This window comes from Lygodium microphyllum, chromosome 18 (genome assembly GCF_053477565.2).
Source record: "Lygodium microphyllum isolate KBCC chromosome 18, Lygodium_microphyllum_v1.1.10, whole genome shotgun sequence".
Lineage (NCBI taxonomy): Eukaryota > Viridiplantae > Streptophyta > Polypodiopsida > Schizaeales > Lygodiaceae > Lygodium > Lygodium microphyllum.
This window is the reverse complement of record NC_141152.1, coordinates 79784875-79807580: the sequence shown is the minus strand read 5'-3', so window position 1 is coordinate 79807580 and position 22706 is coordinate 79784875. Positions and strand designations below refer to the sequence as shown.

The window sequence follows — 22706 nt, the reverse complement described above, 5'->3', positions numbered from 1 at the left end:
TTTTATGTACAAGCTTTAGAGTCTCATGAGATACAGATACTCTAAACTTGTTCTAGAGTCATCCAAATAACTAGCATTGCAAAGTAGCATTGGCTGTTTGTATGCTCAAATGACTAGATAGCTACAAATACATGGGCTGCACATGGATAAGCTTCCATCTTTACAATATAGCTTAGATTCCCCTTTCCTACAACCCATTTGAGAAAATTTCAACAAGATCATCAACATGAACATTATTCGACTACATGAGGACTTGATTGACATTTATAGAGGATCTAGGGATGAAAATGGCTTTCTACCGATGGTTTTTTAATTTGACCAAGATATATGGACACACAAGTCCCACAGAGTGGTGTGCCATTGTTTAGCTCCACACATCTTCACATCCATGACAAGCAGAGACTAGTCACCATAGAGAAAATTCTCTTTGCTAGCTTTGCCACCTTAAGCTAAAGACTAAGGCGCACTACATATACAAGTGCCTATTTTACTATGAGATCAGAGGGCACTTCCACTACCTATTCTGAGAGAGATTTGGACATGTATTTAGAGTGATGGACTTTGAAACCACAATTGCCTTGGCCTATTCCTTTTGGAGCAATGCCAACAAAGAGACACCTCCTACAAACTTGGTGAAAGCACCTTGGGTATACACGATAGTACATCCTTACTAACTTTTTAATTTTTGTAGTCATATCCAACACTTTGATGCACACTATATTTGGTTCTACCATGAAGATCCACCATAGAGCCACCAAGAGATATAGACCTTGCCATGCACAACATATTGATCCATGTCCCTACTTGGGGCACCACCAAAGGATATAAACAATATTCCCACACCATTGAGTAGCCCTATCTTCATACTTCACCTCATCAACATTGGATAGACCCATGAGAAATATTATGGTATGATATTGATCATTTCAACTTCATATGATAAAAAATACTTAGTATTGTTAGTCCATCAAGTTGATTATTATTTCCTACCTAGATGTTTCTTATAGCATTATGCTTTGTTTATTTACTTTATTCTACTTAGAAAACATGATAGTTCTATAAATCCAAATATATCTGGCTTTGTCTCATAGGCTGATTTGGCCTTTTGACCTTGCCTTGTTTGTCACTACACTCACACAAACCTTAACCATGGTCATCAAACTGTTTCCATTCCATGGGGTTAACATGATCGGCCTTCGGACCCATCAAAATGGCTTATGCATTGATAGAACACATTTTAATGCACCGTGACATTATCCTAATGACTCATCTTGCCCCGTCCACTCTGTGTGTGTGTGTGTGTGTGTGTGTGCACCCCCCCTCCCCGTGGGCCTCCTACTCTCCCTCCTAGTCAACCTTGCTCTTCATCACAGCCATGCCCATCTCCCCACCACACCTAGCCAACGACAACAACTACAATAGCAAATCTTTGACCTATAGAGGAAGTTCATTCTTGCTAAAATGAAATTTTGGAGATAAAGTAATGAACCCAAAAATTGAAAACTCATTTTTGATGTATTTTGATGGATCATAGCATAAAGCACATCAAGCATCATCATGAGGAACTGTAATTTATGATCCACATGGGAAGTTAATAAGGAAAGAAACTGTTACACTTGAGGTAACCAATAACAATGAAACAGAATATGCGACCTTGCAAGTAGCTATTATACTTTGTTGAAGAATGGGAATTCAAAGATTGAGGATTAGAGGCGATCCACTACTATTAATCCTACCGCTTAATGTCTTTCTTCTAACTCTCTCTCTCTCTCTCTCTCAAACACTAGCAAAGACCAAGTCATGGTGGGAGCACCCAAAATGTGTAAGGTAACACACCATCTAGGAGCCGCACGCAAGGGGAGAAGAGTGAGAAGTACTCTACTATCTAGGGCTACCTCAATAAAATCAAAGATGTCCACGTGCATTAAAGTGTGGAAAAACTTCAAAAGGTGTGCAAAATCCAAGACCATGTTTTGGAAAATGTAAAAGAACTTATTATAAATGTGTGATGATCTCTAGGATGATCAGGGTAAGTTCTCAATGCCATATGAGATAGTTCGAGTAGAGATGGGAGCACCACCAATTGTGGTTCAAACCCTTTTCCAAAGAGTCATTTTTATGTGCAAGCTTTGGAGCCTCCTAAGTGAATGATACTCTAGGCTCGCTCTAGGGTCATCTAGCTAGCTAACACTTCAAGGTGATACTAAGTGTTGGTATGCCCAAACAAGACACATGGTTGCAACTACATGGCTACATATGGATCACCTTCAATCCCTACAATATAGCTTAGACTCCCCTATCTTAAAGCTTAGCCAAAAGGAGCTGAACAAGATCATCTGGATGGACAAAGATGACTTTCTATTGAAAGCATCTTCTTGGTACACCCTAATGGTTTTGTAGTCCGACCAAGATACATGGACATACATCTGTTACATGCAGTACAATGTGCCACTCATCAACTCCATACATCCTTGCACTAATTGCAAATGGAGATTGGCCACTATGGAGTAGATAACCTTCGCCCAAAGAGTCAGATTTGCCAGCTTTGCCAACTTGAGTTGAAGACTTAAGTGCTACATACACAGTTTCCCAGTGTACTATGAGATCAAAGTGTGCTTCAACAATCTGTTTCAAGAGGGATTTGGACCACTATCCAAGGATGTGACATCACGAATCTGCATTGCGCTGGACTCATCCTCTTGGAGCTACGCCATCATAGAGAACCCTTCTCATAGTTTCGAGGAAGACACCTTGGGAATCCACAACGCACCCTTACTGACGTTTTTAGAGATACAAATACACTTGATATCATACCCCACACCAACTCATGGTTCCACCATGAGGTCGTTAGACAGAACCATTGAGAGATGTGAAGCACGCTGCCCATGACAAGGCACCATGGGAGAGTACAGATGATACTAGCATGTCCTCAAGCAGCTCTACCTTGATACTTCAACCTATCCATGTTAGATAGACCCATGAGAGATATATTAAATCCCTAGCTTGAGGGCAGGCGCGCGCGGGGCGGGGGGGTGACTTAACTGGTCGTGAGCATTACCTGCCATTTTCATTTTGTATAATACTTATAAGATAATTAGAATAGTCATTGGCATAGTTTTCATTTCCATTTTGTAACACTCCAGAATAGTGTTAAAAGACTTTATCAGTAGCACAAAATTTACACAGAGAACTACAGCAGATTCCCTGTATTGGCTCTTTTGCTTGGTTATTAGCAGGGGTATGACCATATCATACCCAAAAGAATAGCCCTTTTACATATTGACCAAGTGTCCAGTTGATCCATGAGTTATAAGAGTGCTTCCAAACTAAAGTTTGTACAGTTTATTTGAGTGATGAGATTGTGTCCTCTCTTAAAGAATTACACTTTTATACATGACTCACATAAAGACTATGTCGAGCCACACTTATGTAGCTGAATCATTTGTAAAAACTGCACAACTCATTCTTCCTGTAGAAAAGCCAAGAGAACCCCCCAATATCAACTCTTGTCTGTCTGCTTACTACTCATGGCACGAAACAGTCCTATTCCCCATTTTTGCCCCAATGCTTCAAACATCCCAATACTCTGATTCGCTGATGTTGGAGGCTGCAAACCTTCTTGACTGTGTTGAGTCTCTGAAGGACCTGTAGCTACTATACTGCCTTGATCAAAGGCTACCGAAGGTGGTACAGTACTTGCTTCACTTTCCCTGACACCATCTTGCACACTGCATTGTTCGAGTGATGCAGCAATTGCTTCCATCAGCATCTGATACAGACAAACCTTTTGATGATCAGTCTGCAAGTACTCACCTGATCCTATAAACATCCAATTCTAACCACAGAAGCATTTTTATATTAACCACCATTGTTTCATTCTTTCTTTGGTGTGGTTAATGACACTTGTATATAAAGAAGGGTAAAGATAGCTGGCAAGCCATCTGCTACATTAGCACCATGCCCAGAAGTGAGAAAACCTAATTGTGATGGAAAAGCATAGCAAGACATTTGTACATGTAAGCAACCTTTGGAAAATGAAATTCCACAACAATATAATTGATAAATGATTACAAGAAACCCATTAATAATATTTACTGTTATGTGTCACTCCCAGTTTTAATACAGAGTTATCACTTTCAAAAATCACTATGCTACTCAAGAAATCAGGCACATCTATGGTAGGTATACTGGTCTTACCCGCTCTTCATCTTCTGCAGTTGATGGGACTTCCGCAAAACTGTTTTGAGATAAAAGATCTCTAGAGCCTGCCAAGTTTTCATGGAAGAGATTGTTCTGGTTCTGATGGATAGTTTCGTTGTGTGATGCCTGTACCAAATCATCACCAGTTTCTTTACTTCCTTGCATCTGTTTTTGAAAGTGAGGAAGAAGTGTTACAGTGTAGGCCAAACATGAACAAGTAATGAAGCCTCTACAAAACCATGAGACATTATACATTTGAACACCCTGCTGAATCAGCAAGCTACTTAATACTCATCAAAAATCCTTTTCAAAACTATATTCTGCACAAATAGATACAACAAATGACCTCAATGAAAGTGGATTTTCAGAATCCACACTGACATTAGAATCTCCAGATTGATCCTAAGCCCAAAATGTTGAAACAGAGTCATCTGCCTCCCTCTTAGAGGGGAGAGATGTCAGCTCCACATGCATATAGGTTCCAGGTTCCTCTATTAAGCACACACAAACTCCGGGGTATGAGTTGCTGAGTAGAAAAACCAGAAATGAGTTTGATCAATTGTGAGGTTTCTGCAATGGATGTGTCAAACAGAGGTGGTAAGGAGGACCCAGTATTCAAGTAGTCAAGAGACTGAACTTACAATGCAAACATTGGTTGAATCCACAAACTGACAAAACATAAGCCTGAGTTTCAACTGCTGATCTAGATAACCTTTAGGCTTTGGGACACACAAGTGCTTGATTCCAGATTAGAAGATGCTGATTTATAGAACATATTGATTTGGTTTAGATGCCTCGCATTTGCTAGTCCTCATTAAAAGGAAGGTCACATGCATGCATGCTTCTTCCAATCCAATTGATAATTTTAAGAAGTTTCCAACCGATCCTCATAAGAATGATCTCATTGTGGCAGAGGATCTTATAGTTGTGCTCATTCTATTTTACTTCATATTCCCAAAGGAATTACCAGAGCCTCGTTTCAGTTCCACTTCCAGATCAAGACTGAGCCAGAGTCCAGCCTATAAGTGAGAGGATCAATACAGTAAATTTTCATTTTAGAGTCAGTAGAACACAGCTTTTCAGATAGGGTGCTTATACTCTCTTCCATGCTCAACCTCTCGGGGCACCTTCATGGCAGATTTCCATTGTTTCAATGTTGAGATGCAGTTATTTCTTCGTGGCCAGCTCCAATATGGGCACACCAGTATTTTGTCTCAGGTGCCTTGCCACCCCATCACCTTGCATATATATCACTACAATCTACACCCAGTTAATGCAGCACTTTTTCCTTATTCCTCATTTCAGTTTTCCATCTGTGCCCTCAATCATTGTAAGTCAAGAGTGAGAGTTTCTATTCTTAGTTTTAAACTTCCCATTTTCTTGGAATTGTCTTGGTGGAATTTGAGGCATTAGAGAGAACAGGTGAGAGGAGGGAGAATAGGTGGACAGCAAGCATAGAGAAAATAGATATAAGATTTTGCCAAAGGCACAAAAGGTTGGTGGAGATAGGCCTGCTAGGCAGGAGGCCAGGTGGCTGTCGGCAGGGATCAGGAATAGCAGGTTCAAGTATGGCTAGACAGGAGGATGTAACTTGTGGGCTGAAGATTAAGGCTGCCCAATGTACTAAGAGAAGTGTGAGAGCAAGGGAAAGGGGGGAGGGAGCAGGAGCTAGAGGCAAGGATAGGAAGCACATATGTGGCAGCTCCAAGAGCTCAGTCAGCTGGCTAGTAGACTCTTTTCCCTACACTTGACTTCAAAAATGCCCTCATACATGTCCACCTGTATGACTCATATTAAGCCTTGCCAAATTGGATAGTGAATGTCACCTATGATGTCTGCTTCATTATTATGCTCCTCAGATGATGCCAAAACAACATAGCAAAATGTTTGGCTATAGTCGTAAGAATAGATTTTTCATAATACAAGGAAAAACTATATAGAATGATTGATATGTTTGACCTCATAAAGCATGATGTTCAATAATGCATTCGTCTTACACTACAGACAACATCAACAATATCTAAATTCATACAAAACCTGTGAAGAAGAGGAGGATGGTCCCTCTGCACTTAGCTCCTCATTTGTCAAAAGCCTTGAAATATCTTCTTGCAAGTCTTCAAGATGTGAAGGCACCTGTTGGATATACCCCAACAAAAGAGATCATAATGCAAGACAATTATAGCTGCTTTGAATACTGAAGGCTCATACTCATAATTACATAGTTGAATGCAGCCTAACAGCAAGAATACACGTCTTAGAACAAGTCCATCCTGCATAATACCATTATGTTTATGCCTCATAATCAAGGGGTGCATTAAAATATATGTGGAAAGTTCAAACATCTGCATACATGCACATTAGCATTTCTTTTTGGGTTATGCTTCACATTACTGGTAGGAAAGCTCAGAAGAGATGAAAACCCACAACTAAACCCAATTTATTGAGTACAAACTCTCAAGGTGCAAAACTTAAAGTCATGCAAGAAATCTCACAGAGATTGAGGAACATAAGAGTGTTTGTCAATCTGAAAGTTAGAAAAAATACTGTGATTTCTATCAACATAAAGCCCAATATCAGGTCCAACTTCCAAGCAAAAATCAGTCAAATGTGTCTCATCTGCCAGAGACATAGCACTATGCATGAAAAAGGCACTCATTGAAATCTCATTAAAGTATAGCATACAATCTTCACAAAAGATCTTAAGTATTAAAAAAACTCAGAGAAGATGTTGACTGTTCAAGGGAGGAGGAACATCTATGACAATTGGAAGAACCACTTCTGTTTGCTGAATCCCTCTCCGCAGCATTCCATAATGCATCTCTGAATAGAAGCTGAGAATCAAGGAACTAAACTAACTAGGCACATCATTGAACTGGCCAAGAATGTTACTATTCTGACAAAAGCACTGCAACATGAGGAGAAAGAACTGACTCAACTGAGGAGATGATCAGCCAGTTGACTAGGAGAACACACTAGAAAATGTATGCAATTAGTTTGCTCAAGAGATGAGATACTACGGGGGTCGGAGAAGACACTAGAAAATATGAAGAACAGGAAAGAACTTTCAGTGGAGCTTTAGCCCAAGTACTTTCCATACTTGGAATCTACTACTGCAGAATGTTGATATGACAGCAAAGCAGATCACCTGTACAAATATGTGGCCTTGCTCTGATAAGCAATGATCCATCTACTAACGAGTCCAGCCAGTGAATCAATGAAATTGAGGACATTTGGGCACAAAGTAAAGGATACCTTCAATGAAACAAACGGCATGCTGCTGCCTATGCATACATATCAGTAGTAAGGCACACTAATCTAGATAGCATTATGCCAGACCTTTACATTTCTCTCATTCTCATTGTTAATTGTTCTTCTGAAGGGTGGGCACTATTCACCCTTCTCACACAATTTGTTCAGCAGCATAGCATCCTGGACAATATCTACAACTTCTGGAAATCCACAGCTCTTGCTCATTCTAGGAATCCAGACTTCATTGTGCTATTTCTCCATTTCAAAAGACATCCAATATAGTAGCGGGAGAGTTTCTGAGGGTTCTATGGGTCCTCTTTCTCTTCCTTTTCATAGCAGAGGTCATCAGCTCTTTCTTGACAGATAAATCTGTGATAGTATACTTAGATGGAGATGAGGGCAACTTCACGACATTTGTAGCAGCCATTGAGGTCTTTGGGGTCAAACCTCACCAGCTCTCATTTTTGACACAAATCCTCTGGCCTTTGGGTGTCCCATACCCAACTGTACAATTAGAGACCTCATCAAGAGTCCAATATATATCAATCCCTACTCAGACTTCTTCAAGTCCTATATTGGCCAAGTGAAGCATCTCATGATGAACTTTATTTGGTCGAGAGGAGTTGGGAGCCTAGCCAGTGCAAAGGTAGCATCAGATATCATCATTCATCCCAGTTCTAGAGACAACATAGTTGCAGTAGTGCCATGTACAAAAGGTTTCATACTAAACCATACTTTAGGCTTTGCACCATATGTAATAGCACCATGAGGCACCATCTCAATGGATACTTCTTTTCTGGTCTGATCAGCACTTTGAGGCAAGTTAAATGCTTCTTAAACTAATATTATTCTTGCACGGGATTATGTTGTTTGAGATTCAAACAAGTTCTCTACTTTTTTGTTCCACAAAAAGAAGGGGGCAGGGTGGAGTAGCTTTTAGGAGAGAAAAGCATATTTCAATCGTATCATATCTTTGAAAATCATAAGGTTGTTGGGTTTGACTCAAGCCTACGCTCACAAAGGAGTGTCGGTGATCTTCAATAGGACATTGGGACACTTTGTACTCTCCGTACAAGAGGTTTTTTCCCCCACATTTATTTCTTTTCATTTATGTGCCTTTGTTACACAATTTTGGGCACTTATTGTGCTTTACACTCTTCGGGTGTCAACACCCTAAGGTTTAAGGGTTGTACTTTGTACTTGCACCTTACGCTTCAGACTATTGCATTGGGTGTCGTACTATCACACTCTCACATTGTCAACTGTACTCTTAGTTGAGCTTCAATCTATCCTTTCTTCTAATATTTGGTATGAGAGTTGAGTTCAGCTCAGTCAACACTCCATTGTCCTACTCAGGGGTTGTTACGTCCAAGGGCATCCAATTAGTATAGTTCGATGCTAGTATGGTACTAATCGGACTAATAAATCTTATCCGATGTTACATCCGATGAAAGAAAAAATGCATATAATATTGTCTATGCTTAATGTTCGGACTCAAAAGTTAAACATAAACTTAGAGATTCAAGTCAAAAGTGCAAAAGAGAGTTGAAACAAGACTCAAGAAGAGTGTAGCATGTATAATGAAACCAACAACTTTACTATGAGCCAAATGTGCAATCTCACACAAAAAGTATACAAAATTTGATTGAGATAAAAGCCATCATCCATGGCTCAATTCGAATCAAGATACATGATTACTCTAGGTCCTCATATCACTCTTGGCATCAAAGGTGGAAGCATCCTCGTCGCCGCTTCAGAAGCCATCACCCTCCTCAACAAAATTACCCTTACTAATAACATTGCCCTTATCATCATACTTGGGCTCTCTAAGCTCTAGGTAAGAGATAGTGATAGGCATGTCCTCCTAGGTCGAACTAGAAGTACTTCTCGAGCTACTCCCACACCTCATGTAGCATGTAAGGGTCCCACAAGCATCATGGGCAGCCGATGTGGATGCTGAAGTGGAAGCTCCATCACCATCGGCGCGAGGGTAAATAACACGACGAGCACGGTGTGCACAAGTGCAAGAGACTCACTGATCTATCTCCTTGAGCTCCAAGTAAAGCTCCCTAAAGATTTGCTCCTCCTCCAAGTCTTTCACACGAGTCACACTTTTAAGTGTGCTAGAGGAGAGCTTGAGTGAATCCACATTGATCTATACATTTAAAGGATGAAAAACTTAGATTAAACAAATGAAATTTCTCTAAATATATTTCATAATCTATGAATAAAGTTATGAACTAAAAAGTATAAAAATTAGATATATGATACTTGTCTTACCATAGACATTTCATGCATATTACGTAGCATGCATAAATTGGAGTGACAATAAATTAGTCACTCCAATTGTCATGTACTAAGCTTATTACAAATTTTGGTATGCACAAGGGAATATGCGAACCAATTCCTCTCATATACACCCAACAAACAATCCTAAACCATATAAAGAAAAAATAAGTTTAAACTTTAAACTTGCAAGTTGTAAGTTGTAACTAAAATTAAATAAAAAAACAAAAGAGATTTTCAAACATGTCCAAGAATGCGTAAGGCCACTCTTTAAGGTGGAGCAATTCACAACCAAATGACTCTTACAAAAAAAGGGGCTTCACCAACAATGATTCCCGCTTCCAACAAATGGTAGATGCAAAAGTGGTGCCCCTTTGATCGCTATAATTGATGAGCTCTTGGAGAAAGGCACCATGATGCTCTTTCGCCAGAGCCCTTGGAAGAAAAGCATCATGATCGGTAAGGACATTGGCATCCATGAAGAGGGAGGGTTTTTTTAAAGCAAGATGCAAGAGTACCGCAAATCTATGTATGGGTCACTTCATCCACTCCAACCTTTTCTTTGTCAAAAAGAGAATATCATCTCTTTTAGGGATGGTATCCAAGATATCACTACAATAGATGTAAGATGATAGAGATTTAGAGGGAGATTTACAGCTGAAATTTGAAAAGAAAGAGAGTGAGACAATATGATTTATAAATTCTAAAACTAAAAAGAAGCATGAATCATTTTTTTAAAAAAGAAATAAAAACAATACCATGAAGAAGAGGCCTCCCCAACCAACAAGGTCGACGATTGTATCTTCTCCATCACATCCGCCATAAGATGATAGAGGAGGGCAATAGTAGCCCCCTCCATGTCCATCATGTGAAGCACCTTGTAGATGGGAGTGACGGCAATGACAATGCCTCTCGCATCCATCCAAAATTCCTCCTTTGAGCAAAGCCTTTGAATGGCCTTTGCTTCCACTTGGCTTGATGTGGACTCCCCTTCAAGTCACTCCTTAAACTCATCTGACACGACCGTTTTTTGTAGCTTATTGCGAATATCATAGAGACACATGAGGAAAAGCCACATGACTGCAAACTGAGTCTTCGAGGGCTTCTCCAACTCCAAGTCCGAGTATGAGCGATAAATCGCAAGAACTCGGACCTTGAACTTGACAAAGCCAACGATTGTACAAGCATCGTTGACAATCCTTCCCATCCACTCCAACTTGCGTATATCTTCCATAAGAAGATCTAGACAATGTGTAGTGCATGGTGTCCATACTATGGGAAACTTAGCCTCAAGTTTCCGCCCCATAGATGCACAATTCGAGGCGTTGTCCATTACAACTTGCACCACATTTTGCTGCCCAACCTATAAGATTATACACAATGAAATTAAAATAAATTTGAAAAGTTAAAAGAAAAGAGAGATTACAAAATAATGGATTTAGAAGCATTACCTCAATGATGGCTTGCTGTATGTGCCGATACATGAACGAGCCAGTGGTTTTCCTTCCCCTTTTGCCCGCATCTATCACTCCTAGGAAGTATATGCCAAGTGGGCAAGAGACAAGGATGTTGATGATCCCCCTTTTCTTGCGGTCACTCTATCCATCGGACAGGATAGAGCATCCATATTTCACAAAACCGACACGCACGGGCTCAAGGGACATGTCAATTCTCTCTCTCTCATCATCGAGTTTCTTGGTACACATGTCATTATATGTGACACCGTACCATCCCTCACATGGACCAAGGACCGGAATGGCTTTCACCATCCGCTTCCATCGATCCACTTTGAGAATATGGAAAGAGATATTGCACTCAATTATGGTATGTGCAATCTCTATTTCCGCTTGCCTTTGCCTCTCCTTGAGAAAGGAAAGAGGACCGGAAACTTGTCCTGTTGCTTGGGCAAGAGTGGCTTGTCTCTTGGGAATAGGTGCACCACTCAAATGGCTTTTTCTAGAGGGTGGGATAGAGGAGGCCTATCCAACGAAGAAAATCAAGACAGTTGGAGACCGATCGTCTTCCGCATCTGAGACCTCATGATCGAGAGAGATCACCTCCTCACTTGCCCTTGAAAGGCCTTTACGTCGCTTCAATGGCAAGTATTTCTGACGACAATCTTCATAGATATCGTCGGGAATACCGAGGCATGGTGTGGCTTTCCCTCCTAATTTGCAAAGGTGGATGAGTAGGCGAGTGATAGATGAGATTTGGAGTTTTAGGCAATACTTGCATTGCCACTTGCAAGAGATTTCAAATTCTGAAATTTGAATGGTGGCCCATCATCCATGGGAGAAGATGGTTGCATTGTGCCATTGTGTATATATGAGGAGAGAGAGATGGATGAAATTTGAATCATGAGAGAGGAAGAGGCAAGGAGAAAGAGTTTTTAAGCTTGTTAGTTTAAAACTTTAATCTCTAATCTTTTCTCTTGAGTCTTTGTGTGAGAGAAAGAAAAGAAGAATAGAGAAGATTCAAGAAAGAAAAGAAGAAAAGAAAGCGGTAAGAAAGAAAAGAAGAAAAGAAAGCGCTGAAAGAAACAGGTTACGGGGGAAAACAGTAAAAAAAAGTGACCATTTGTTGGCCGCAGGCGTACAAGTAACGGTCGACCATCAAACATGGCACAGTCGAGCAACTAGGGTGGGGAACTGACCAGACGGGTCTCTCAGCATGACCGGACTAAACTGGACAGTCGAAGAAGTTGACCCACGGGAGTGGACAACCCTAGTCCTACTCGTGCTTCAGCTGGTGAGTTGCTGCCTTTGTCTGTAGCAGCAATGCATCACCACCATGTTTACCACCAGCTGCCAAAAGCCAACTCCCCATCGCCTGAAGTGCTCCAGTCAACCCAGCACACAGTTTGCCCCCAGCATTAGCAGGCGTCTCTCCCTTCGCCAACGATGGCATCAGTTCTGTGTGTTACCTCCAGGCATCGCCGCCAGCTGTCCAGCACCATGCGCCACCTGCAGTGCCTCAATGCTGCCCCACCCCTGACTGTCTGTGCCTACAAGGGGGCCCGCCAGCTCTAGGCACTACCGCCAGAGCCGCCCGCCAGCTACCTATGTGACTGCCAGCACCGCTGTTGAGCAGCGCTTCACTTGCCCAATTCGCTAGCTGAGCTGCCCGCACCACCACTTGCTCTATCAGGTCATCCAAGTCTGAGTACCAAGTTCGGCTCTGCACAAATTGCAGCAAAGGTAAAAAGAAAAATTAATTAATTTTTTATTCAAATTTACTCCTCTAGAATGGGCTTTTTCCCAAGCAGACGATCTTTATCTGTACACGTGTCTGGGACACAATTATTGCAGAGATTTTGTGAATTTTGGGTCAGAAATTTGGGGCTTTTGTTGTCAACTCAGAGATTGTTAAATGTAAATCTCTGACAGTCTGAAATAGACTGATTTTGTGCATTTTGGGACAAGAAACTTTGGGGCTTTTGCATTTTCGGTGATGCTGAGCATTTATTGCACCTTGGACAGCATGCATTTCAGACAGTTTCTGACAGAGCGTGATTAAATTTGCTAATTACAGCAAAGTACTTGCTGTAATTTCTGGAAATTCTGAGATTTCTAGGTTGATCCAGCTTGAGATATTGCTCTTTTTCTCTCTGATCAATGACATTTATCATGGCAATTCAAGGAGGTGATGTATTTACAGATGTATCCAAGGAGGATAGGTTGGATGGCAACAACTATTCCCTCTGGTCCTTTATGATGAAGAATGTGCTGATTACAAAGAATCTTTGGGATTGTGTCAACAGTGAAGAAATTAGGCCCGGAATTGTGACTCTTGCTGCTACTACTCTAAGAAGACGTGGACAACGGGCAACTGAGCCTCTTCAACCCACTCCAGCTCAGTCACTTCCCAAGAGATCAGCAACACAAAAGGCATGGGACACACCAGATGCACAAGCTTTGTCATTGATTGCATTGGCAGTTTAGTGGTCTATCATCCCTCACATTCAGTTTGCAGCTTCTTCACGAAAAGCATGGCTCATCTTAGAGCAGATGTTTGCCGGAAAGAATGAGACATGCATCTCTTTCTTGAAGAAGGATCTTGAGACTGTGAAGATGGATGAGGGTGATTCTATGCAAGATCATCTAAATAAAATTCAGGACTTGCATGAGTAGCTTATGAATGTAGATGAGAATTGCTCAAATGCACAGTTGATATCTACTACCTTGAATTTATTGCTGCCCTCGTACTTGGCCTTTTGTACGGCCTTTCTCACCATGAGGATTTCTCCACAGCCACTTACTGTTCTTCAATTGGTTAGTTTGCTCTTAGAGGAAGAGTAGACAAGAAAGAATAGTGGTGTGGATGTCATAGCCTCTGAGCATGCTTTGCTGGCACGGCAAAAGGGCAAGGGCAGCCAAGCCAAAAATGCTCTACAGAGCTCTGGGATATCAAGTGCTTCACAGAGTAGCAAGAAATAGGGGGACATGCAAGCCAAGAAGGGCGAGTGTCACTATTGCACAAAGCCAGGACACTACATTACTGAATGTAGAAAGCGCATAGCCAAGGAAAAGGAGTCAAGGATGTCCATTTCTGATGCACCTTCTACTGCCACTAAGTTCGCGTCCTTTGTTGCAGAAAGGGACTATTGTTTTTACACATGCAATTATGACTCTTCTTGGGCTCATAGAGCATTTAGCTCTACTGAGGATGCGAGCACATGGTTTTTTGACTGTGGTACTTCCGGCCACATCACACCTTGCAGAGATTTGTTTGCTTTTTTTATTGCAGCCCCGGTTGGCAAGTCTGTACAGTGTGCCAATAATGCATCATACCCTATTGGAGGCATTGGGGACATTGTGTTGACAGCCATTGATGGCTCTATTCTCCACTTGAAGGATGCCTTGTTCGTGCCAAGCACAAAGAAGATTTTGTGCCAACCACACCTTCTTTGGCAAGGTGTGGTTTGCAAGTCACCTTTGATAATGATAAATGTATGGTCAAAGATAAGGAACACATGACTTTGGTTTTGACTCATACTCTATGTCATAGGTGATATAAGTTTAATGCTTTTTCAATTGATCAATTGGTCTATCTAGCGTCTACTCTCACTCTTGCTATGTCACAGACGAAGATATGGCATACTCGCATGGGGCATGTAAACTATGGTAGCTTGATGGATATACAGCATACACAGATGCTTGATGGTTTACCTCTCTTGAGAGACCTCCTAAGCATATATGCAAGGGATGTATTTTGGGAAAAATGCATCATTTTCATTTCCCCCTGATGTTGCTTTTAGAGCGACTACTAGATTACAAATTGTGCACTCAGATGTATGTGGCCCTATACAGACAAAGTAATTGGGTGGCTGTTACTATTTTGTCACTTTCATTGATGACTTTGCTCATTTTTGTTGGGTCTACTCTTTGGTTAAAAAGTTTTTTTGGCTTCTGTAGCACTTGCTGAAAATCAACCTGGCTGCAAGGCATAGTTGCCTTCGTATGACGTACAATACAAACATCAATCTGGCTGCAAGGCATAGTTGCCTCCGTACAACATACGGTACTGTTCGCACTGTATGATGCGTATGATATTTTGGCCTATCTGGGCCACCTTGCCTGCGCGTCCTGCATCCCGCGTCCCGTGTTCCCTGCACCCCCCGCCTTTACTTCTACGTATTCCACTTGCCTCCGTGGCATTTTTTGGGGGGGTGGAAAGCCTTGGATAGGTCCCATCCCCTTCTCCGGCCATGCACTCCTCCCCCCAGCTCTTGATGACACCAAAAAAAGCATAAAAACAAGGCATAAAAATGTCCATGCATATACCATAATTTAATCTTTTGTAAAGGAAATAATATTTGCATTGTTGCAAAAGCACTAAAATACACCTTACATATGAAGGGGTCACATCCAATCCATCATAAATAAATGGTATACACAAAAGTATACATGCATGCATTTGCAAAAGGTTAGAAAGAATTGAAATGTGAAGGCTAAAGCCTTACGAATACAAATGTATCAAAAAAAATTTCAAGAAATAATAAAAATATGAAGGGTTGTGTGTCATTTGGGGAAAAGGTGGGGTGGAGTGCACAGCTGATTATGTGCCTCTTACTCTCATTTCTACTAAGATTCACACACTCTCCCTTTATGGTGTATTTCTCTCTTCTCTCTCCTCAGTCTTTTGTGCAGAAATTCCTCTTTTCCCTTTTGCTCTTTCTTTTTGTGCATAATGGTTGAAGCTATGGATGAAGATGATGAATTTTTTTATTATTAAGAGAGATTTATGGTTTCTTTTCAGTTTGAGATCAATGGCAGAGCCATACACATAGATTTTGTATGTTGTTTCCTTGGTTTTGTGGTTGTGTCTATTCGTGGGAGGGTTGCTGTCATTTTGGTGCACAGTCGGGGAATAAGCTGATCTCAACAACTACAGCCTCAAGAAGGAAGAAGCAATCTATTTATTAAACAAAATAGAGGAGGAAGAAGAAGCAACAAAAACAAGCTCATCTCATTCTATCTTCTTCATCTAGGCTGCTTCTACAGGAGAACATGAGAAGGGAAAGTGCAACAATAAATGGTAGCCCATGGATAATTGGAATAAAAGAAAGAAGATAAGATTCATGAATGCTACATTCGTATCTTCTTTGAGGCCCATGATTTGCTCACGGGAGCGGAGGAACAATAGCAAGCAGAAGACTATGGATTTGTGAAACTCCACCCCTCATCCCCACCAATGCAAGCCACCCTCATCATTTAGTGGTAGCAATGGCCATTGAGCCCCCCTTCAATGACCATCCAAAGACAGAAAAATAGAAAGTAGAAGAAATTAAGAAAGAAAGGATTTGAGAGAGATTGACAAGAATAAGGGGAAGAATCCAGTCAATGTATGTCATAATTTATCAGTTGTTCCTTCGTTGTTCTCCTCTCTGGTGGAGGCTGGCTATGGTGATCAGAATTCGTCCAGCAGTGTTTCGCATAGGCATGTGTGGTGATGAGGAGGTGTGGTGATGAGGCGGAAAAGGAGAAGAAGAGCTTGGTGTCTTGAAAATGGAGCAGCATTGGCCACAACCAAAAACAACCGCAACCTGCACAAACCCTCATCGATGTACCTGATGCATTGACCGAGCTACTTCTGATTAACGGCCAAGCATCGAAGCCAACCAGCTGTTGGCACCTCGAAAACATAGAAGAAGAAAAATGAGAAGCAAGAGGGGGAAACGAGATTTTAGAGAGAGAGAGAGAGAAAAAGAATCTGCAGAGTATCATAAGGGTTTTGTAAGAAAAGGCAGCAGGTATTCGGGGGTCAAGGAAAGCAAGGCACACATTATTAGAAGAAGAAGAAGATGTTGAAGAACAAGTAGTGCGACTCTTCATCGGCTACTCTCCTTGTCCATGGGTCTTTTGACAAGAACCAAAATCGTCCCACAGACAGAAAGAGAGAGAGAAGGTAGGTACTCATGGCCACCCCTGTTGAGCAAGACAAAACCGAGGAGAAAAAGAAGAAAGGAGAAGCGAGAAAGAAAGAACTAGGATTAAGGCTGCCATGCCTATCCGATCCTTTCCTCCTACTCCTCAAAAAGTCCTGCATAACTGTGGAAAATGGATCAGAAAGGACACGTTCTTGGAGAAGCCTCATTCATGGCTAAGAAATTCCATCAAGCGCATCTCAGCCATGGCGGCTGGTCAACCGTGCCTATGCAAGTTTTGGATCTTTTGGCCAGATGATTTGGAATGTTCAATGGCCATGTTCGTGTCATCATAGAAGGAGATTCGGTGTGTCAGCAGAAAGAAAAGGACGCCAACAGAAAGAGAGAACGGAGACAGACATAGAGAGAGAGAGAGAGAAAGAGAGGTCTCTTTAGAATCAAACCATGGTTCCCTTGTGCCCTACGGAAGAAACAACCAATCTTCTGCCTCACCTGCATCCCTCTCTCCTACCTATGTAACCCTAACCTCCCTGATATTTTCTTCCTACCTCAACTTCGCATTTGCTAGCATCTCAACGGGCCACGCTCCCGACCTCACGGAAGTGGAAAAAGACATTCCAGACACACAAACAGAGAAAGAGTACGAGAATGGGAGTGTGAGTAGCCAATCCTCACATCCACGCTAGTCCTGGGATCACACGTCAATGAAGGCTTCGAGTCACTCGGCCAGATGATGACAACATGAGAGAAGAAGAAGCCTGAATTGACAAGCAGGCGCACACCATCCCACATCGCACTTTTGAGGAGAAAGAGGGCGAGTGAGCCTATCATGGCTTCCTCTTGGCCTTCACATTAGACGATCAGCCTTCACAGTAAACGAAGATGAAAGGATAAGAAGAAGAGAAGGAGGCGGCAGCAACAATAGAGACACCTTCTTCCCTCTTCTCAGATTTTCAAACCCTTATCCCCTTTTAAAGAGTGCTTCCTTCCCTCTTCCAATCTGACAAAGAGTTAGATAGATAGAGAGAGAGCGAACGAAGCCAGTCTACCTGTCATCATCCCTTTTATCAATAGCAGATGGTGCTATGTCCATCGATGATTCTCAAGCACAGTCTAGGCAATCCCAACCCATTCTCCCTAACATTATAATTCCCTTATTCTTGACGGCCTAGATAAGCAAGATGCACAGCAACCTAGTAGGATGAAGGCCAGAGGCGGAAGAACGAAGCTAAGAGGAACAAGAAGAAGAGAGGTTCTTGCTGAGAGGATAGGGATAAGACAAAGCAAAAGAAGAAGAAAAGAAAAGATGCTCAACATGAGGCCACAGAAAGTGAGAGAGGTGGTCTCCCTAATTTCTGTAGACCCATCCTTTTCTTGGCCCTTTCCTTTGTCCCACATGTCTCTTCTCCTTTGCTATACCTCCCCTATCCCTTATCCACTTCAACATTTTCCATGTTCATTTAATTCCATAAACCCCTTTCTCAATAGGCTATTCATATGCGTCTCCTTCATTAGCCCCTCTTATACACCCCATTTACCCCTTGAATATCATTTTCGGTACCTCCCATTCCACTTCAACCCTATCTCATCTTAGTGTGGCAAGTCACGACAGAGATCACAAAGGACAGATAAGTACTTTTCTAAAATATTTAAAAGAACGTTTCTCAAATCTAATAACCCTCTCTCCCTATATAACTTTCCACAATTTATGTTAATTCAACCAGTATTTTCAGATGGTTTGTAAGATTTAAAATGAATTTATATGATGGTTTTGGTGCTTCAAAAAATATTTTTGCCTTTTATGGAAATATTTTTTAAGTGAAAAATTAGTAGAAAAAGGGTAGAGGGATGTGTGGAATTTTTTGAGATTTTTTTGAATTTTTTTCTGTATTTTTACTAATTTTAAATCAGCACCACTAATTACTTATGTGGTCCCCTCTTGTTTTTCCCCTCTTCCTTAATCATTATGAACATACAATACAAACACATTGACCTTTTAAATCAAGCTTACACCAATTACCATAGGAACATATCCTATAGAAAATCCAATGGAATATTCCCATGCTCTCCTCTTTTTCAATACACAAGTGAGCTTTATTTTGATGAGGTGCCCTTTAGAGCTACATGATGGAGGAAGTCATTCTTCTTTTTCCATGGGATGGAGAAGTTATACTCATGATCCCTTATTGAAGATAGAACCCTATCTTTTGGAGACTATACAAGTTTTTCAATGTGGGAGTGTTTGAGACACGAGTTCCCTTACTCCGGTGGTCATGGATTTGGAGTCCCCATACCCTACCATGGCTAGGCCTTGCAATCAAAGTTGTTCTACTAACATTTTTGGAAATGTTTTGTGTTAGAAAGTGGTTCTTCTTTGACAAGGTTCGCGAGGACGCTTCACATTTCAGTGTGGGAGGAATATGATGACACCAAAAGAAGCATAAAAACAAGGCACAAAAATGTCCATGCATATACCATAATTTTATCTTTTGTAAAGGGAATAATATTTGCATTGTTGCAAAAGCACTAAAATACACCTTACACATGAGGGGGTCACATCCAATCCATCATAAATAAATGGTATACACAAAAGTGTACATGCGTGCATTTGCTAAAGGTTAGAAAGAATTGAAATGTGAAAGCTAAAGCCTTACGAATACAAATGTATCAAAAAAAATTTCAAGAAATAATAAAAATATGAAGGGTTGTGTGTCTTTTGGGGAAAAGGTGGGGTGGGTGTACGGCTGATTATGTGCCTCTTTCTCTCCTTTCTACCAAGATTCGCACACTCTCCCTTTATGGTGCCCTTTCTCTCTCCTCTCTCCTTTGTCTTTTGTGCAGAAATTCCTCTTTTCCCTTTTGCTCTTTCCTTTTGTGCATAATGGTTGAGGCTATGGATGAAGATGATGAAGATGACGAATTTGTTTGTTAATTTTTAGAGAGAGATTTATGGTTTCTTTTCAGTTTTGAGATCAACGGCATAGCCATACACAAAGATTTTGTATGTTATTTTCTCGGTTTTGTGGTTGTTTCTATTTGTGGGAGGGTTGTTGTCAGCCCTCTTTGGATTCCTTCCAGCTGGCAGCCCTCTCTTTGACCGTTGACCCCTCTTTGACTATTTGAACTTTGACCCTTCGAATCTCATCTCCCATTCCCTCTATCCCACACCCTCTCAAAGTATTTGCCATTCTTATCTCCCGTCCCCTCTCTCTCACCCTTGCTCTTTCAAGTTTCAACTTTACCCCAACCCTCGAGCCTCTTGAGTCTCCCTCCCTTTCAACTTTCAAGACTCAAGTTTCAAGAGTCGAGACTCAAGCATCTCTCTCTCTTTTTTCGTGAAGATAATTGAATTAAGTAGTAAATATTTTACATCACACCATCAGGTCGGCTTAGAAATAACGGAAAATAATAGTCATGAAGGAAAGTCTACACACACTCTAACACAAAAATAATACTTTTCTCGAAATCATCCGAAATCACAAACATCCAATTGCGTTAGGGAGACGAGCTGTAATGTAGGCAAAGGATAGTAGCTCATAATTCTATCCTGTATGGCCGTCCAAATAACATGATACCCTCTAGGCATCCGAAAGTGCTGGCGAATACACCGAAATGAATAAAGACGTGCCTGTCCAGGAATGACACCATCCTGGACTAACCAAAACCCCAACCGAGCCATGCGGTTAAACTTGTCTCTCTGCGTATCTTTGTCTGGCTAGTCCAACAACCTGGAAGAGGCCAGTACTTCGCCTAGGAGAGAATTCTCCTCCTTGCAAGAATCGGAGGGGCGCCAAGCCGAAAAACATAAAATTGCCTTCCAAGATTCGATCATATGGGAAAGGAGAAAAGACTTGGAGACCTTAAAAAATATGTGGAGTTAAGCACATGCCACCAAGAAGCATGAATACACAAAGAGCCTACAGAAGAGCTAACCTCAAAGCAACCATATGAAAATTAACATCCAACAGAGCTGCTCCCCCCATCCTTTTAGGAGTAGTCACGTGCTGCCATGAAATCCACACCTGACCAAGCAATTTCCTTTCTTCTTCCATAACATGAATCGGATAGGTTGGACCAATTCCAATAGGGCCTTCTTAGTCTAAGGAAGCAAAGGCAAGAAAAACGAAATCATGCTGATCATAATGCATTGTGCAACTTTAAGTCTCATATGGAGAGGCTAGCCTTATGACTTCCAGTACATAAATAGATCATGAATACGAGATGCCATCCAATCCAACAAGGCACGAGGAGCCATCTCCACCCCAATAGGATAACCCAAGTGTCTAATTACATTCCCCTTCGGAATCACAATACCATTCCAACCCAAAGCCTGCAAATCACTTTCCGTATAAGAGAGCAGAGTGGATTTTTGAGCATTAATATGGAGTCCTGATGCCATAGCAAAAAGTTTCCACGCGACCATTGCCCATTAACATTGGAGTGATCAGTCTTAAGAACCATAAAGGAATCATCTGCCAAAGATTGACCCACAAGTTGGGCCTCACTAGGAAGAGACAAACCAATGATCTCACCTTGATTGGCCAACTTATCCAGCAAAGAAAGCACCGGGTGAGTAACTAATGCAAACAACAAAGGACTAAGAGGGCAGCCTTGAGAGAGAGAGAGTGGGATAAGGTAATTTCATCAGTGATGCCTCCATTAAGTGCAATACAGGTCACTGCCCCCTGACCAATAGTATCCACAAGAGAAACCATACATGGCCCAAAACCCATGGTGAACATTAGCTGCCTCAGAAAAGACAAGCTTACATGATCAAATTCCTTTTCAATATCAAGCTGGAGCATGACCACCTGCTGGCCTGAAGCTTTTGCAAAGTCAATCCCCAATTGAATATTCAAAATGTTATGCATTATATTCCGACCCTTAATGAAACCGTATTGGTGAGGATGAACCAAATGCGGAAATACTTTCTGCAATCTGTTGGCAATGATTTTTGAAACGATTTTGTATAAAGAGCCCATAATAGAAAAGGGTCCCCATTGTTTCAAAGAAGTAGGAGAGGGGGAACCTTGGGCAATAACCAAATGATGGCAATCTTCCAGTCTGAAGGCATTGCCATTGAAATGTCTGGCTAATAGGCTGGGGAGCTAGGTGAACATGAGTAGACCGAGGCTCCTGTCTAGCACTACGGCAAACCACCGTAACCCAAGAGTTATCCTAAGGAGACAAGTTCTAATCCCCCCGAAGGCGAAGCATGCTGATTTCCAGCTTGAGAAGCAACCTTCTTTCCATCTAGTTGTCCCTACTGGATAATCTGCTCAGAAGCGGCTTCAGGCTGCTAAGCTACCTGCTGAGGAAGATGGTCATGCATATCCAAATCACGATCCAAAGATGGCTGCATTACCTCATGGCTTCTATCACATTCTGAAATGAAATGTCCCAATTGTCCACACCTGAAACAGTGTACAGCAAATATGCCTCGTTTGAGCTCATAGACCAAAGTTTGCAACCCCGAAACCTGAAAATGAACTTTAGTCAAGCAAGGTTTCCCTATCTCCCAAAGCATGCATGCCCTATTCCTATTTACGAGAGGCAAAAAAATCAACCACCTCGACCCAAATTG

The 22706-nt window shown here is 41.5% G+C and overlaps 1 protein-coding gene across 4 annotated transcripts in view; it reads right to left on the bottom strand.

Annotated features, from left to right (window-relative positions):
- Nucleotides 1–3110: 3110 nt before the first annotated feature.
- Nucleotides 3111–22706, bottom strand: part of LOC148021062 (uncharacterized) — a 118696-nt gene continuing 99100 nt past the window's right edge. For 3 of the 4 annotated variants that reach the window (XM_087698917.1, XM_087698914.1, XM_087698915.1), the window contains 3 exons: nucleotides 6238–6333; nucleotides 4198–4365; nucleotides 3111–3769 (listed from right to left, as the gene is read on the bottom strand). In XM_087698917.1, the coding sequence (XP_087555043.1) occupies nucleotides 3500–3769; nucleotides 4198–4365; nucleotides 6238–6333 (534 nt within the window). In that variant the 3' untranslated portion in view covers nucleotides 3111–3499. The remainder of the gene's footprint in view (nucleotides 3770–4197; nucleotides 4366–6237; nucleotides 6334–22706) is intronic. The other variant, XM_087698916.1, reaches the window with a different exon arrangement.